This window comes from Juglans regia, chromosome 14 (genome assembly GCF_001411555.2).
Source record: "Juglans regia cultivar Chandler chromosome 14, Walnut 2.0, whole genome shotgun sequence".
Classification (NCBI taxonomy): Eukaryota; Viridiplantae; Streptophyta; class Magnoliopsida; order Fagales; family Juglandaceae; genus Juglans; species Juglans regia.
In genome coordinates, this window is record NC_049914.1 from 8,262,760 (window position 1) to 8,282,672 (window position 19,913).

The 19,913-nt window shown below is 36.7% G+C and overlaps 1 protein-coding gene across 1 annotated transcript; it reads left to right on the top strand.

Annotated features, from left to right (window-relative positions):
- The first annotated feature begins 14,734 nt into the window (after positions 1 to 14,734).
- Positions 14,735 to 16,255, top strand: LOC109017409. The gene has a single exon (XM_018999691.2). The coding sequence runs from the start codon at positions 14,735 to 14,737 to the stop codon at positions 16,253 to 16,255; it is 1,521 nt and encodes a 506-aa protein (XP_018855236.2).
- Positions 16,256 to 19,913: the final 3,658 nt, after the last annotated feature.

Consider the following 19,913-nt stretch of genomic DNA (forward strand, 5'->3'; position numbering starts at 1 on the left):
TGGAGCATGACATGCATGTGAATTTTTAATGTACGTGTTATTAATATATAGATGTTTTTAGAAATGGACAAAAATTGGATGCGTCTGGACGATTGACTTGGAAAGGATTACGTACCCTATGCACGTGGAGTAAGAACCTTCATTGATTTTGCACGGGCCTCTGCTGATAGTCGTAGTTACATTAAGTGTCCATGTCGAGGGTGTAAAAATTTGTGTGCGATAGGATTGGATGAAGTAGAGTGTCATATATTTGTGAACGGTATGGATCTGGGGTATACGCGATGGGTACTGCATGGTGAGCCGTATGGAGGGTCAGCAGATGTATTGGTCGATCATCACAATTATTTGCGGCACATGGATGATGATTATGAACATGATGAGATGGAGGAGATGTTGGGTGACATTGGAGCTGGGATGTTTATGGATGAGGTTAACGACAATGCCTCAAGTGGTGGAGGGACTGATTGTGAAAATTTTCCTTCACTGTGGGAAGATGCAAAGTGCGAGCTTTACCCAGGTTGTACAAAACATTCTAAAATGTCATTTATTGTGCGGTTGCTTCACATTAAATCATTGTGTGGGATGTTGACGAAAACAACAAACATGGTATTGGACTTATTTAACGAGGTGCTTCCCAAAGGGTCTGCATTGCCCAAGAACTTTTATGAAGCGAAACAGTTGAGAAAGGGATTAGGATTTGAGTACAAGTCCATACATGCATGCAAGAATGATTGTGTATTGTTCTGGAAGGAGAACGAGGAGAAACAAGCATGTCCTGTATGTGGAGAGTCAAGGTGGAAAGGTAAGAAAAATGTGCCGGTTAAGGTGTTGCGGTATTTTCCCTTGAAACCTAGGTTGCAAAGACTATATATGTGTAAGAAAACAGCTCATGATATGAGGTGGCAAGAGGAGAAAAGAGTTAAGAATGACGCATATATGAGGCATCCAGCTGATTCACTTGCGTGGTATTCTTTCGATAGTCAGTATCCAAAGTTCGGGATAGAAGCTCGGAACGTGCGTCTGGGACTCACAACCGATGGATTCAACCCTTTTGGGAATATGAGTACAAGTTCACTTGGCCCATGGTATTGATTTCGTACAATCTTCCACCATGGAGGTGCATGAAGGCGCCAAACTTTTTGTTAACTTTACTCATCCCTGGCCCTAGATCACCTGGAAATGATATTGACGTATTCATGCAGCCGTTGATTGAAGAGCTGAAAGAGTTATGGGAAACAGGTGTTAGAACTTATGATGCATCTAAGTCGACATCTTTTCAGATGCATGCTGCGGTAATGTGGACCATAAATGATTTTCAGGCATATGGGAATCTTTCCGGTTGGAGTATGAAAGGGAAGTTAGCGTGTCCGACGTGTAATAAAGAAACTGCTATTGAGTGGCTAAAATATTCTCAGAAGTTGTGTTTCATGGGTCATCGACGTTATTTACCAGCAAATCATGCATGGAAAAGAGAATGTGTCAATTTTGATGGGAGAGTAGAGGATAGGATTGCACCAAAAGAGTTGTCTGGAGAAGAGATAGTGGAACAAATGCAACATGTTAGAGCGAATAATTTTGGCAAAGGTCGGGGAAAGAACAAGAGAAAACGAGCCATAGCAGAATTGAATTGGACAAAGCGTAGTATTTTTTTTTACTTGCCGTATTGGTCGTCATGCAAGTTGCGACATAGTTTGGATGTAATGCACATAGAGAAGAATATTTGTGATAATATACTGGGTACATTGATGAGTATTAAAAAAAAGATGAAAGACACGGTCAAGACGAGGAAAGATCTTTAGAGAATGAGAATTAAACATAATCTGCATTTGCGGGTGGAAGGCAATAGGGTGGTCATGCCGCATGCATGTTTTACGATGACGAGGGAGAAGAGGATGGATTTCTACAAATGGTTGCAAGGTGTGAAGTTGGCAGATGGTTATGCTTCAAATATTGGTAGATGCGTGAGTCCTGATGATTGGAAAATCAATGGATTGAAAAGTCATGATTGTCACGTATTTTTGCAGAAGTTATTACCTGTGAGAATTCGTGGGAAGCTGACATCTAATGTACATGTCGCCATATCTGAATTCTGTATGTTTTTCAAGGATTTGTGCGCTCGGGTAGTAAATCGAGATGTGTTGTCGAAATTGAAAGAAGACATTGCTACTATACTACGTAAATTCGAGCAGATCTTTCCACCATCATTTTTTGATGTCATGGTCTATTTAGCAATACATTTACCGCGAGAGGTACTTCTGGGTGGACCAATGCAGTTCTGTTGGATGTATCCAGTTGAAAGATATTTGGGTCGATTGAAGCGCACTGTTGGGAATAAAGCCAAAGCTGAGGGTTCAATAGCAGAGGCCTATATACACAATGAATGGTTAACATTTTGCTCTCTATATCTTCATGGTGTTGAGACACGATTTAATCGTCAAGAGCGAAATGCTGATCTTGCTACTCCGCCTCCTCGTGAGCTATCAGTGCTTTTCCAGAATATACGACCCTTGGGTGCACAAACAGGTTACGATTTAATTGATGGAGAGTTGGGTAAAGTTCGGTGGTATGTGCTAAATAATTGCCGAGAGATTGATGATTATCTTAGGTATGTCATTTCATTGCTTTGAATAATTATAGTTTTCTTAAAATTAATTATAATTGTTGTGCTCAAAATATACTTCTTTTGCAACATGTTATAACAGTGACCACATGGACAAACTTAGGACGGAAGGCGTAGACAATATAGACGCAAGACACGAGGAAGAATTTTCCAGATGGTTTGAAGAACGTGTATGAACTAAAATTATATATATGTTATATTGTGAAATTTTTAACTCTGGATAATGAAATAATAAATATATACTATTTCAATTGTTAGATTTTGGAACAACGTGCTTGTAATCCCGGATCAATTTCTTCTGAATTGTATGCATTAGCACGTGGTCTCTCAAATAGAGCACTTTAATATACTGCATACACGGTTCGAGGTTATAGATTCCATACTTTGAACCGTGAACGTAATAGAAAGACTCAAAACTGTGGTGTGTTGGTCGAGGGGAGTCATGGAACAGATGATATTGATTATTATGGTGTCATACGTGATATTATCGGATTGAAATATCTGGGTGGGTCTGTAACATATGTCTTTAAATGTGATTGGTGGGATCTAGGCGGTGGTCGGGTTTCGATACATAGGGATAATCACTTTACGAGTGTCAATACTGCATCTAAATGGTACGAAGATTCGTATTGGCTTGTCAAGCTACCCAAGTCTATTACTTGATTGATCCAATGAAAAGTGCTGATGAAGATAGTGGAGAGATAACTTGGCGAGTCGTACAAAAATTTGTTCCTCGAAATATATATGAAGCAGGAACGAGTGCAGATTTTGAGAATAGTGGAGATGAAGATGACACTCCGATTGTTGAGGCGTACCAATAAGATGGAGAGGGTATTAACTTGTTTGTTGACCTCGGTGCACTCGAGTTGCTCCCCTTGTGTAGAGATGATGTCCCACCCGTCCATCTCGACCCGTCTGTATTAAATGATCATTCCATTCAAGTAAGTGAGGAGGAAGAAGAAGAAGAAGACGAGTCAGAAGATGAAGACGAATCAGAATCTGGGCAGGAGGTGGATAAGGACGATGAAGAAGAGGTGCATGATGATGATGAAGATGTTATTGATGGAGATTCTGAAACAAGCATGGAAAATTCATATGAAGATGAAGAATAAAAGTACTAAATATTTTATTCATATAGGTGACTATAAAATATCTTGAATTTTTATAATTTCTTCTAATTAATTTTCTTTGATATAATTATTATTTTCAAGAATGCCGCCAAAACGACAACGAAAAAATGTGCCTCCGCCAAATCCAAGTCCTGAATCCATTGAGGACTCCCCACTCGAGGAATCCGTTCCTGAAGATCAACCTAACACAGAAGAGAACAATAGCCAGTCGACACCTACCAGTAAGGAAATATTGTCATTGATAATTATATATATAGTTAATACTTTTTTCTCAATAACTATATAATTATAATTATAGTATATCTATTATCATGTAGTTGATGCATCTACACGTCGCGGTCGTGGCTATATACGTGAAATCTCTCTTGAAAAAAATAGAAGGCACGGAAAATTGAATATCACAATTCCTGATAATTCCACTGGAGGAGTGGATGATAGTGCAGCAGCGCTTTCCTCCTATATTGGCACAGTAGTTCGAGCTTATGCTCCATTTTATGTGCGCTCATGGCGAGATGTTCTGAATGAGATTAAGGAGCACATTCGAAGTCATGTGCTGGTGAGTTTACTTTTCAGTACATTTTTTTCACCTAGATTAGTATATTATATTTTTGACCAGATTCCCTTGTTAGGATGAATTCGACCTCGATTTTGGCCGTAGCGAGAATTTGAGAACCGTGAATGAGTTGATGGCTACACTATTCCGACGTCACAAAGGAGGATGTCATGACCACTTCAAGAAGTTTGAGACGTTGGAAGAGGCTGTGCAGTCTCCTTTTCAGCAGATGAAGTTAGATGATTGGAGAAAGTGTTGTGATCTTTTCGCATCTCCAGATTATCAGGTATTTTACATTTATATCTTTTAATTATTTACATTCATATTCGTTCTATATATTATATGTACACATATTACAATTAACATTTTTAATATATTTTGTAGCATTTGAGTTCTACAAATGCACAGAATAGATCCGCTCTGACTGTCCACTATCATGCCTGTTCAAGGTCATTCCACCGTCTTACTGAAAAAATGGTAATTAAAAAATTATAGAATTCATTTATTTTCCTGATATTCTTTCTGATAAGTACTAACATTATCTTTTTAAAATTGCTAATGTCGCTTTGTTAGAAACGTGATGATCCTGAAAATTTTTCCCTCATTCATGTCTATGCTGCTGCTCACACTAATGAGCATAGTGAGTGGATGGATCCTGTCGCTGCAGATAATTATGTAAGCAGTGTTAATTTTGTTAAATAAATTATTATATAACATTTTAATAGTTTATTTCTTATTTCTATTTCTTTTAATACGTTACTAATTATTTACGATCATTACCTTTTAAATTGCAGAGAAAAATTATGGAGATGCAGTCGGCTTCTGAGGAATCCTCTCCTAGTGACATAGACATATTCACGCAAGTGCTCGGGCCGCAGTCTAGTATGGCAAGAGGTTTGGGACGATCTATCAAGCATAAATGTTCATCCTCCTCAACCTCATCGGCTTCACAAATTAATAATCTTACAGCAGATTTAGAAGCTGCACGGCGTGAGAATAAGTATATGAGGTCGAGACAGCAAGAGTTAGAGTCTCTCTTAGAACGACAATCTCATTTAGAGACTCGTTTGCAGGACCAACAGAGAGACCAGGAGGAAAGAATACACAGTGAAGTGCAAGAGCAAGTGCAACGAGAGATGATAGTGCAAATGGAGCGTGTTATATCATTGCAATAGAATCGCTGTGGGCGAGGGAAAAAGAAGAAATAAATTTTATCAGTATTTCTGGCTAGTTTTAATATCTAATTTTATGCTTTTATAAAACATTGTTACTTGTTAATTGATGGTATGTAATATGATACAATTGTTATTATGTTTTTAAATTTTATGAAATTAGTATTTCTGATCTATACATTCGAATGTAAATAAAAATCATTCGAATGTTGGTTCACACTCTAACAAACATTCGAACGTAAATACAATTGGATCATTCGAACGTTAAACTATACGTTCGAACGTCTTCACGCTAAAACGAACAAACCGTTCAAACGATAAAGCGATTAACGTTCGAACAAAGAACTTGCATTCGAACGCTCCTTCGTTTACATTCGAAATAACGTCCGAACATTAAACGCACTACGTTTGAACATTTTCGTTTACGTTCGAACAAATATTCGAACGTTTATTGTAATTAACGTTTGGACGCATTAACATTCAAACGTAAATATGATACGTTCGAACGATAATCAACGAATGTCAAATTCTCTCATTCGAACGCCAATCGGTCGGGTTAACGTCCGAACGTTTAATTTTACGTCCAAACGTGATTTTCTGTGACAGTTCTCAACCGTCACAAAAAAAGGAACGTTCGAACATTGTACTGAACGGAACACTTCCAACCGTCACTAAAAAAACTTTTGGTGACGGTTGAATAGTAAGCCGTCACCAAATATTTTCTGTGACGCACTTTAGGTAACGGTCGTGGTGATGGTTTCAAACCGTCACCAAATATGTTTAGTGACGGTTTACCATTTTTTTGTGATAATTTTCTCTGTCATAAAAGACATATTCTGTTGTAGTGATGCATGCATGCGCAGTAAGCAGGTTGCATGCGCCCGCTTGTAGTTTTCAGAGCTAGCTGGAAATGCATAACTATTGGCGCTGTGAAATCGACGTGCTCGCATGCATCAGCAGCTGCAAGCTATTGTTCTGACACACACACATATATACATATAATTACTATGACTTTTAATTTGAATATTTAATATATAGACAGACTGCTTCAAAATCTGTATGTTGGATTCTCGGTTTGTATTCAAGTTGATATTTGAGTATTAATCTTTTTTTTTTTTTTTTTATAGGCCGCTTCCTTTTACTTCTGACCTAAGATTTTTCTCAGTGGGAAGATAGAATGAAAGTGGAAGATGATGGGGCTCTGAGGTTTTGATGGAGGTTCTAATTTATTGTTCCCTGTATCAGTAGCTAAAGTGGTTCAGGTTCTTCATGATTCTGATCAGCTGGACAGACTGAATACAATATACATACGCATTACATGACATATATGCAGCATGCTTGTGTTTGCGGCGGGGGCAGATCGAGCAGATCAATCGAAATTGCGTTTTACCCATGTTTAGATTTTATATGTATGGAATTAATTTGCAGACCTGTTCAATTGTTCTTATCAACGCCTTTTTATAGGCTTTGTACTGTTCTAAAAAATATTTATAAAAGAAAACAAATATTACATCTACCCAAAATTCTTACACAAATAAGTATAAAAAATTATATAGGAAAGTTTTAGACCACACACCTTCACTTAATTAACATGTTATTTATCATTTTTATCATTATATCTTAATACTTAAATATGAGTGTATTTAAATAAAAATAATAAAAATAACAAATCACATATTTATTAGGTAAAGGTACATGCATGGTGAGAGGCTAATTACTTGTAGCAAGTCTCAAAAAGTAAATAAAAACTGACGTAATTTAATATAATAGATCTCTTTTATAATAAAAAAAAGTTTTACAATCTAACTTATTATTTTAATGCACATTAATTTGTAAATTATGTCGTGGAAAACATTTTTGTAAAAACCAAACATCATTTAAGGGGAAAAATGTAATATATATTATATATATACTAGTATATAAGGGACAACGTGCAATTAATGCAAATCTGCTCAGTTGCAACTATGAAAAATAAAATTGATAGAAAATGAGAGAAAAAAAAAAAGCCACATAAAGTTAAAACAAGTCATGGATTTAAACAAGTTATAAAAATAAACCTAATATAAAGTAAACAGAAATGAGAGATCCATACATTACATAATTATAACACTGGAAAGTTTGATAAGAAAAGATTTTAAGGGTTCCGGGCGTTGTTTCATTGATGGGGTTGATGGAGAGGACGTTCAATTTCTTTTAAGAGAACTGTTATAGATATAAAAAGATTACACAAAATAAACCTACAAACTGATATGATTTTATGGAATTCGTGAGATCTACTTTATAATAAAAATAACTTTACAATCTGACATACTACATCAAGCCACATTAGTTTATAAGTTTACCTTTCTGTAATCCCTTTATGATTAAAATATTTTTCTTCTTTTAATGTTGTTGTCCAAGTTGATTTACTTGCATATCGAGATGGATGATCCATTCCTTTTTTGAAGCTTGTGTTGTAATATTTAGGAGATATGGTACATGGTCCTACATAAATTAATGAAAAGGTATAAACAAAATAATTTTTAAACAATGTAAATTTTTCTAAATTAATTAAATGGAATAGATAAGATTTCATTTTACAGAAAAGATCTATGGATATAAACGATTTTTACTTTTACAAAAATTTTTGTTTTCTAGACAAAGAAATTTGTTTAAAAAGTAGGCATAATGAATTATAGAAAAAATCATTTTAAATCTAAAATCTTTATTTTAAATCTAACGGATGATTTTTAAATTGAGTCAAGTATTTTAAAATATTCCAAATATTTTAAAAGTTCAAAATTATTTTAAATGGGGTATTTTTAGTGTTATTAAACAAAGTCTAATTTTCAAGTAAGTCTCTTTATGTTTTGGAGCCCCGAAAATAATATATTTTAAAAAAATAATTTTATTTAAATGATTCTATTTTTTTAGGAATATTATTTAATATTCATCAAATTTTTATGTTAAAAACTCTCCTTATTTAGATGACTCTATTCTCCTCAGAAATATTTATTAAAACTCATCATTTTATTTTATGATGAAGAATATTATATTTGGATCAAGAATAAAAATTTTAGTTTTAAAATTTAGTGTATTTCCATTCCTTCTCTATTTTCTCTATTTTTTCCAATCTTATTTCTCCATATATTATTTTCACCCTTAGATTAAAAGTGGGACACATGTAGGGCTACGATAGGATTGCCCCACCTGCGTCGTGCCCTCCTGTGACCCCCCAGCAAGACTCCCTACAAGCCAGTATGATCGCCATTGCGCCTTACAGGCGACGAACCCCTCCTCCCTCTCGGCTTCATCTTCAGATCCTCTCTCTCTCTCTCTCTTTCTCTCAACATCTCCCTACCAATCTCTTCCTTTTCTCCCTTGGGTTTTCTTCACCTCCGTCATGCCGCTATAGTCCATAACACCTCAATTGCCACATCTCTCTCTCCCTTTGCTTCTCTCTCCCGATTCCCTCTTCTCCCTCACGGTTTCTCTTCTCCTCACGCCGCCAACCTAATGTCTCTATCTTCAAACCCTATTTTTTTTTCTTCTTTCCCTTCTCTCTATTTCTTGAATCCTTTGAGCACGATTTTTTTTAGATCTAAGTATATATATTACATATTGTGTTTGGTTTGGTCCGGTTTCATGTATATGTGCATTAATAATTTGATTTCAAATCCAAGGTAAGCCACAATATGTATATGAGTTATTTTCTTTCTGGTGGCTTGCGGTGGCGGTAGCTGGTGGCTGACGGCGGTTCCCTAACCAAGAGTGGGGTGGATTTGGGCTTACACGGTGTCTGTTGGCTGAGACGTCCATGTGGAAGTGTTGTGCATGGCTTGGGGTGCTGTTTTTTTCCTTGTTAGAACAAAGGCTACATTGGTTGTGTGTGGATGCATGGGGCTGTTTTAGACAGTGTGGAGGTAGTGGTTAAGTCTGGGCAGGGAGGTTTCATGTGGTGGACATATATGGGATTGAGCTTCCATAATGAAGAGGATGTACAATTGGTGTTGGACGGCAACTTGGTGGTTTATGGTTGAAGAAACAGAGTGGCTATGGCCTTACGGTTCTTGCAAGGGTGGTGGTGGTGTAGGGGAGGTGACGAAGAATGGTTGTCAAGTACTGTAAAAAAAAAAAAAACAATAAACACAGTCAGCAAAAGGAATGAAAAAGACAAAAGAAATAGGAATTTTGTGAGAAAAGAAGGGACAAAACTTGAAAAAAATTAGTGAACGAAAAGTTATTGTATAGCCACTTATTTAACCAAGGTAGACATAATGGTATTGTATATATAAATCTGAAGTGACATATAGTCCCAGCCCAAAGCATTCGAAATCACTATTGGGCTTGAAACGTTTGTTGGGCTTGTAACATATTACTGCTAGTACAATATGACAAAGAAAAATAAGATTCTCTTGTCGCGCATTATTTATTAGTTACTTTATTAGGTTAATTGTTTTATACTTTATAGGATTAGGCCCACTGTTTTACAATGTAATCGTACGAGACTTATATGTTTGAAAATTATACAAATTATTACTTTTTTTATATGGATTACATGGAAGTAATGGCTAATTACACTTTGTTCTCTCGAACTTTCACTCAATTAATAATATGCTCTCCAAATTAATAATTACATTAAAGTGAACTCGCGTTTTTTCAAAACGTACCAATCTCTCCTTTCTGCCTACCAGTAAAGTGAAATATAACGAAAATTTCGAACACTTACTTCTCACGTGCCTAACTACCACTGCAAAGACAAAATCACCCTTGACTTGATCGAGACAAAATCACCCGACTTCCTTCTATTTTGCCTTTTTGTTGTGATTTTTTAACGAAATTGCTGCATGCAAAGGCACCATCTGTGCAGTGGAAGTGGGCGGTCTTGATGTGAGGCAACAGATCCCTGCATGCCATCAAGGTGCTCCAAATTGCTACCACACTACACTGGTAAAATCAACTCCCTATCTTTTGTACCACAATCTAGATTTTTACTATATTGCTTATACTGATGCAGCTTTTTTAATCTTCTCCTAATCAAGTGAGAAAGATAGAAAATAAAATAATGGAGCTAAACTTACAGCAATCTCACTGTAGGGTAGTTGGCGAAGCCATTTTTTCTGGTCACAACTGGCTTCCATTTAGAGCTGCTACTAGAATCTAAGGAGAGCTTATGTGCTATAGCATCACATGCATCAAGAACTTTACATAAACTCCATGATGCATTAACCACAAAACTCAAACGTGGCTGGCCGGTGTGATTGACAAACTTCGTACTTAACCCAATCCGCACTTTCAAACGAGTACAAGAAAGCTGCAAAATGTCACCTTTGTGCAATTATTGTACTCTTTGACTCCCATGATAAAATGGAAACAAAAGAAGTTGTAACCCTCGGAGACAGCAGCTATGGAAGACATCTCAGAAGACTCCAGCGTTTCTTTCATGCTGGTGCTGGTTTCAAGGGATGTTTTAATCCTTAACAGGCCCATGTCAAAAGGATCTCCTTGAGGTGGACTAGGTTCAATCTCCTTGAGGGTATTAGCTGCAACACCCATATCCCTTTCCTCGAGAGCGAGAGAGCGAGCAGAAATGCCTACTGGTCACGGACTTTGTTCTCGGACCTGAGATCTCTTCGCTCAGCCCTTGAGAGCAAGCGGAAATGCCTACTGGTTACATCCCCCTCACCACCTACCTCAGGACCTATAAGATCGGCGACTATGTTGACATCAAAGTGAACGACGCTGTCCACAAGGGTATGCCCCACAAGTTCTACCATGGCCGCACTAGCAGAGTGTCTGTTTTTATTGGATGATAATATTGGATAATTTTTCTCTATTTTTTTTATTTTTCAGGGTTGATTTTGTCTTTGCAGTGGTAGTTAAGCACATATTGGATATATGTTTCATTTCGATCATCAATATAAATTAATTTGAGATTAAGATCTTATAACGTACAATGCACGCAAGTTTTATAATTGAATCCCCGGGTATACTATACGTGCATGCATCGAGCAGGACTACAAGCTAATTAATTAATATTGTTTATTATAACATGCAAGGATAAATTAACATGATGACAAATACTAGGGCACACATAGATCACAAGCAAACTAGTGTTGCCTTATTATGCAATCGCTATAAATTAAGTAGGGGAAACCGGCATTTCTTTGCGCAATTAAATCTTGAACCCATTCATCATGTATCCATGCTTATCAAGGGGACATCATGAAGCCATTCACCGTCATCCCTCCGTCGACGCAAATAATCTGGCCGGTGATGAAAGAGGCCGCAGGAAGGCAAACACTACAACAAAAAGTAGCTTTTGGGGCCACTTTTTTTTTCGGCAACAAAAGTCTGGCGGCTAAAAGGCTGCTTGTCCTGTTGAGACACTAAGCTTGCGACATCTCAGAATTTGGCCACAAAAAGTATCTTTTTCCGGCAAAAATTAGTGTGACCGTAAAAGCTGTGGACATAATTGATATATTACAACGCGTTTTAGTCTTCCGCGGCAGTAATAGTTAGACGCTTGCTAATTAAGTTGTCAACAAGTTTATTGGGGCGGCTATTGTCGCTGCAATAAACTTTTTGTTGCAATTATACCCACATTTTGACCTTTCCTCCCCCTCTGCCTCTTCTCCTTCCCGCGAAAGATCTCCTCCCGCGAGATTCTAGAAAACCCATGCCCTAACCAGTTGACCTCCACAGTTTACCACCACCTTCTCGTAACAGCCACACCTTCTCGTAACAGCCACCGCGATTCTCCATATTGGGTTTTGTTCAAAAACCTGCACCGATAAAACCCTCTCTCCTATTCTCAGTCACCATCTGTGCCGAAATCCATCCCAAACTTTAGCTAGCCGACTTAGTTGATTGTTGAAATCGACAACAATTTCTACAACTCAGGCCATCCTCACACACGAGAATCAATTGTGGATGACGAATTTATGTGGCGAGCTTGCGAGTTGCGATCCTCGACATTAATTAGTGCTTGATATCGATTGAACTATATTCCTATACCGTAGGGATCTAGGGCGAATCCAGCAAGGTCAGCCCAATCATTTACTCTCAAGTTTTATTGTTTCCCTCTTTATTTCCTTAGTAGATAGTTCATGCAATCTGTTAGTTTAATAATGTACGATTATTAAATGTTACCAGTTTTTTATTTTGGTTACCTGAAATTTAGTCATAGACATAGTTGAACATCCCATGAACGTCAATTGAATGTGCTTATTTCAATTAAAAGAACCATTATCCTGCTCTGTTTGACAACTCTATTAATTGCATGTAATGGACATTTGTTGGATGGGAAAATACCAAGTGAAAGGAACAATTTGTTTGTAGATTTTCTGGCTGCATTTGGTTGAAAAGAACAATTTGTTTTTACATTTTCTGGCTGCATTTGGTTTAGAGTTAACTCTCTGGTGGTTTAGTTTTTACAAGTCAGAATATTGTTTTTTAAAGGTACTGGGAAAATTTTTCACAAACTGGCATCATATAATTTTATGGTCTAGTTGTTGAAGTTGGACTAAATTCCTATTAAATTTAGTGTACCTTTCACTGACGTGGTTTGTTATTTAGACATTGCTCCCAAGGCAAAATAGAGAAACATTATGCTGTGAAGATGTCGATACTCACAACAAAATGATAGGGATTGTGTTTACTCCCATCTTTTAGTTTTTCTTACCTTTATACAATGATATAGTTGGGTTGGGGAATCATATGGTATTTTCAGTTTTTAGATGTGGAGTTTATAATGCAACCCTGTTTTCAATTTTGTTTGATTAAGCAGTTTAGTTCGATCACAACTTTGTTTGAAGCTTTCCTCCACAACTTGCATTTAGTAGCTCTACTTTTATCGATACCACTTGCCTCCAAGGAGTAAGAACTACTTATCGGAGCCCTGCCCGGGTGGGAAATAGCAGTAACAAATAGCACTAACAATATAATGGATGAAATAGTACAACTGTAGTTTCATTTTTATACAACTGTGTTACTTATCAAAAAAAAATTTTATACAACTGTGTTGTTTCCGTAAATCAATCATTTTTATACAATTGTGTAGTGTTTTTAGTTGTAAAAATAAAAACACTGAAGTCATCATATGTTATCTCAAAATTTTCGACTTAGACCCAATCTTTTATTAAACTAAATTGTTTGTTTCATTTATTTTGTTGAAGACCTTTGAATCCAAGGTATCCTAATCTGTATATATAAATAATTTGTGTGTTTAGATTACTTTTTATGTATAAATAATTTGGTTTATCGTGTTTGTGAGAAAAGGCTAAGAAAAGATACAAACTAATAGTATTTGGTGAACACTACTAACCTGAAAATTTAGGCATACCTGAAGTATTTTGTAAACTGTTTTTGGGTTGTGATGTATATAATTTAGTAATAAATGCCTGCCTTATAAAGTTTCAAGCCATTGGGCTCTTTTGAATGTCTGTTTGTCTACCTCTCATGTGAGCACACCCAAAAACAGTTCACATGCATACCAGATCAGAATAAAATGTTAGTAGGTGTTTTTCTTTGCAAAACAGAACACATGCATACCAGTTTGGGCACTTTGCATACAAACAGAACAACAAGTTTATCTTATTTATGATGACTTTTATTTCTATACTATTTTTCTGCATATTTGTGGACTGTTTGTCTGCGCTAAATGCGTTAAAATTTAGCTGGAACCTGTTAAAATTTTCACACTGTGTTGGATTTTTCTTGGGGCAGATTTTTTGCTTTTTTCTACTTATTTATGAAGTGTTCCAGCCAAAATATACAATTTCAAAATGTAGTAAAATATTATTAAACTATATAATATTATATTCTTATTTTCACTTTAAGATGACTAATCCAATGTGGACTCACCTAGCTAAAAGTCATTTGGTATAGTCAAAAGTTAATATTCTAGCCAAACTTGGAAGCTTGGCTATGGCTAGGCCATTTACTGAACTATCTAAGATATCTTACACTGTACACTATATTATTTACTTTGTCCTTACAATGTATACCATGTTGATATTGGTCCTATAGCAACATGAAATATCCAAATTATAGGGGAGAGTCCCGGACAACAACTGTCATTATAGTCCTTGAGTGAAGTCTTTCCATTTCGTTATCCAGGTTTTTTTTTTATTAAATAGATATAGGCTTAAGCAAGTAGAATAACAACTTGCTTAATTGTTTTTATTTTGTCTTTCGTTATTTTGCTATTTGTTTCGAACTTCGTACATTCATCAATAGAGATTACATTTCACACTTTCATTTGTGGCATCATATCTAGATGGACAAGACGTGGATGGATATTGAAGATAGATTTGTGTCTAACGAGTATGCATCGGGGGTTAACCAGTTCATCGCTATGGCTCGAGAACATGCACCCGGAGGAGTTGACATTAGGTGTCCGTGTCGTAGATGCCGTAATATGTTCTTCCAACCAATAAATGTGGTCGAAGACCATTTATTTATCATAGGGATTGATCCTTCTTATAAGGCCTGGATATTCCACGGTGAGGATGAAGTATTGGATGTTAGTTCCTCAAATTCTGGTGATGAGACAAGCTTGAATGATGGCTACATTGATGATATGGATGAGATGCTGGATGACATTCAGCATGGAGCCTCTATGGACCACTCAGACAGCGTTCAAAGACCTACTCATGGTGTATCAGAAGGGGGTCCAGGTGCCAACTTTGCTGACTTGTTAGAAGATGCACGTCGTCCACTCTATCCATCGTGCCTAAAGTTCTCAAAGCTATCATTTATCGTAAAGTTGCTTCATATCAAGACAGTTGGTGGTTGGAGTGTTAAATCCTTTAACATGGTTATCAAGTTGTTGAAAGATGCATTTCCTAATGCTCTTCTCCCTGACTCATACAATGAGGCATGCCGCTTGGAACGTGGCCTCGGCTTTAATTACACCAAGATAGATGCTTGTTTGAATGATTGTGTTCTTTTTTGGAAGGAACATTCTGATAAAGAGAAGTGCCCTAAATGCAACACTCCGAGGTGGGTGTTAAGCACTAATAAGGTAAAGAAAATTCCACAAAAAGTGCTGAGATATTTTCCTTTGATCCCAAGGTTGCAAAGACTATTTGTGTCAAGTAAGACTGCCGTCGCAATGAAATGGCATGCTTCTGAACGGGTCAACGATGATAATGTCATGAGGCATCCTGCAGATTCAAAGGTCTGGAAAGATTTTGATCTCCATTATCCTACATTTGCCTCAGATTCTCGTAATGTGAGAATCGGTTTAGCTAGTGATGGTTTTAACCCATTTAACAATATAGCTAAACCATACAGTATATGGCCAGTGATACTCGTACCTTATAACTTGCCCCCTTGGTTATGCATGAAAGATCCATACCTTATGCTATCTTTGCTAATCCCTGGCCCAAAAGCACCTGGTAATGATATTGACGTCTATCTACGCCCTTTAATTGACGAATTGAAATATTTGTGGGAAGATGGAGTTAATACATACGATGCCTCTACCTCATCTAGGTTTCGCTTACATGCCGCATTACTATGGACCATTAATGACTTTCCAGCGTATGCTAATCTTTCTGGGTGGAGCACAAAGGGAAAGCTGGCATGTCCAACATGCAATGATGAGACAGATTCATTGTGGTTGGTCTATGGGCGAAAGCATTGTTACATGGGTCATCGTCGGTGGTTGTCGGCAGGGCACAGGTGGAGATCTAAAAAGGTTGATTTTAATGGTAATACGGATTATCGGCATCAACCTATACATTTGTCAGGAGATGCTATAATGGAACAGTTGAAAGAAGTGACAGATGTATAGTTTGGGAAAACTACAAAGAAGAGGAAACGCACAGCCAATGAGTTGAATTGGACAAAAAGAAGTATATTTTTTGAGCTACCTTATTGGTCTTCCTTAGGTTTGAGGCATAACCTCGACGTCATGCATATTGAGAAGAACATCTGCGATAGCATATTAGGCACTTTGATGAATATTGATGGAAAAAGTAAGGACTCCGCCAATGCACGAAGGGATTTAGCCAACCTTGGCATACGAAAAGAGTTACACTTACAACAGGATGGTGATCGATATGCGATGAGGTTGGCATGTTACCAGTTAAATAAACTTGAGAAGAGATCTTTTTGCGAGTGGTTGGTAAATGTTAAGTTTCCTGATGGTTTTGCCTCAAACATTGCTCGATGTGTTAACGTTAGTGAATCAAAGATCTTAGGCATGAAAAGTCATGATTGTCATATTTTTATGCAAAGATTGCTTCCAGTTGTGATTGGTGGATACTTTACGAGTGATGTTCGACAAGCTTTGTCAGAGTTAAGTACCTTTTTCAAAAAATTGTGTGCACGGGCATTATGCATTGATGTCATACAAAGGCTACAAACTGACATCTCTATTCTTCTTTGTAAATTGGAAATGATATTTCCACCTACATTTTTTGATATAATGGTGCATCTCGCCATCCATTTGCCACACGAAGCCTTACTTGCGGGACCTGTGCAATATAGGTGGATGTATCCTTTCGAAAGGTATTTAGGAAAGTTCAAGCGTTATGTCAAAAATAAAGCCCGTCCAGAAGGCTCAATTGCCGAGGCCTATGTTCATGTGGAGTGCCTTACATTTTGTTCAACTTATCTCCATGACATTGAGACAACTTTTAATAGAGAGGAACGAAATGTAGATGTCGGTCAAGACCATCAAGATGTTTGTTTGTTTGTTTTCTCTCAAAAGGTTCGGCCGATGGGTTCGTCCTCTTCTAAAAGGTTGGATGATCCGCTTTTTGCAAAAGCGGAGTGGTACGTGCTCAACAACTGTCCTGAGATTGAACAGTACCTAGAGTAAGTACGATAGTACTCTATACCAAAATTGCATACTCAACCTTCATCTTGTTTACTTTTAAAAAAAGTAATTATACTATTCTACTTGTCTCTGTGTGCAGACAACACTATGACAAGATGAAAGAAGAGGACACTAACAACGTTGATCGTAGGCACCAAACAGAATTTCCCAACTGGTTCAAGAACCATGTAAGTCATGAACATTACTTACATAATTGTTGACACTTTCATTTCTACACAGTGCATATTTTTTTTCTTCACATAAGACGCTTACAATTATTATCAATGAAAATTACAGATTCGAGAATTGCGCAACTCAAACCCGGGTGAAGTTACAGATGAAGTTTATGCTCTGGCATGCGGACCAGATCCATGGGTTGGGTCATACAGTGGATGCATAATGAATGGAATTAGGTTTCACACAAAGGACCGTGAACAACACCGACGTACACAAAATAGTGGGGTCGTTGTACAAGGAGTACATCAGTCCAACTCGGTTGATTTCTATGGTGTGTTGACAGATATATTGGAATTACGCTACATGGGCTGGCATCTTGTATACTTGTTTAAATGTGATTGGTGGGACGTTGGTGATCCTAGACGAGGCATACGTGTAGGTGATCATGTTACAAGTGTGAATACATCTAGAAAATGGTATCAGGATGAGCCGTTCGCCCTTGCTTGTCAGTGCTCACAAGTTTTTTACTTAAAAGACCCAAGTATAAGTGGAAATTGGAAAGTGGTACAAAAGATAACCAACAGGAATGTGTACGACATTCCATCGATCCCAACGGCCCTAGACGAAGGTGAGGACTCCTATGATGGTGAGGCATATCAAGAGGAAGATGCTACCAATGATTATGGTACAGTCAATCAAAGTGATAGTGGTTTGGTGAATCAATTGCATCGAGAGGATGAAGAACCAGTTGCAGTTAATGACTTAAATACGGTACACGGTGATGTTGGGAATGATATCGACCATACTTTTATTGACGATGAGGTGGACAGTGACACTTTTGACAATGATCCCAATATTGACCATTATGAGGATGATGATGATGAAGATTTCCATTCGAGTTCAGAAACAGACATTGACTAAAGACAGATTCAATTCTAACTACTAGTTGATTTGCATAAATATAATGATCAGAAAATTGCTATACTTTATATATACAACTCGAATTGCTGGATATTGTAATTTCTATTATGTAGATATCAGAAAAATGTGTGAAAATGGCATGATATTTTCATTTCTGTTATGTAGGTATGTGAAAATTGCATGATATTGTCATTTCTGTTATGTAGGTCTCAGAAAATGTGTGAAAATGGCATGATATTGTCATTTCTGTTATGTAGGTCTCAGAAAATGTGTGAAAATGGCATGATATTGTCATTTCTGTTAAGTAGGTATCAGAAAATGTGTGAAAATGACATGATATTGTCATTTCTGTTATGTAGGTATCAGAAAAATGTGTGAAAATGACATGATATTGTCATTTCTGTTATGTAGGTATCAGAAAAATGTGTGAAAATGACATGATATTGTCATTTCTGTTATGTAGGTCTTAGAAAAAATGTGTGAAAATGGCATGATATTGTCATTTCTATTAAGTAGGTATCAGAAAATGTGTGAAAATGACATGATATTGTCATTTCTGTTAAGTAGGTATCAGAAAATGTGTGAAAATGACATGATATTGGGATTTCTGTTATGTAGGTCTCAGAAAATGTGTGAAAATGACATGATATTGTCATTTCTGTTAAGTAGGTATCAGAAAATGTGTGAAAATGGCATGATATTGTCATTTCTGTTAAGTAGGTATCAGAAAATGTGTGAAAATGGCATGATAAGCTCATTTCTGTTATGTAGGTATCAGAAAATTGTGTGAAAATGGCATGATATTGTCATTTCTGTTAAATAGGTATCAGAAAATGTGTGAAAATGGCATGATAAGCTTTGACTGAATATATCAGATCACATGTCATATTAGAAATAAATATTTGTTGTAGAACTCAACAGGTGATATTTTTGAAAACTACTTATTGACCACTAATAGGTTGACTTCCTTGCTATTATGAATATTCAGTGAGAAGAAAATGTTGATAGTCCTTGGAATGGTGAAAAAAACATGTTTATGATGTGTGTGAAATATTCTTTCAACCTTGGCCACCATGTATCTCTATTATGTGAATTGGAATACAAAGACTAGGGAAGATGAAACTAGGAACTAATGACTTATAAAAAAACGTAAAAAAAAAAGGTTTTAAATGAAATAAGGTTAATGGTTTTAAATGGAACCTGGGCTGTTGGTAGGCTTTAGGAACATTTAGTCCAGCTATAATGTGAATGGATTTGTGGTTGAAATAATGTTAATGGTTCCAGCTATATTATAAATGGAGCATTTGTTATTTTTTGTATTAAGGCCAAAATAAATACCAATGGCCCAAAAGGTCTCGCCCAAGTAGTATTCATACAAAAACAAGTATATTCATGACCAACCAAACTGTCCTATTGCCCAAGTACTATCAAACCAAAACGTGGACTGGAAACCATTGCCTCAAACAAGGCGCGGTAAGGGGGGTTCATTTACGTGGGAAACTGAAATATTTTGGCTCCACTTTCAAAGAAC

Excerpts from the sequence above, each read along its gene's own strand:
- LOC109017409 (XM_018999691.2), top strand. The coding sequence starts at position 14,735 with ATGGACAAGACGTGGATGGATATTGAAGATAGATTTGTGTCTAACGAG.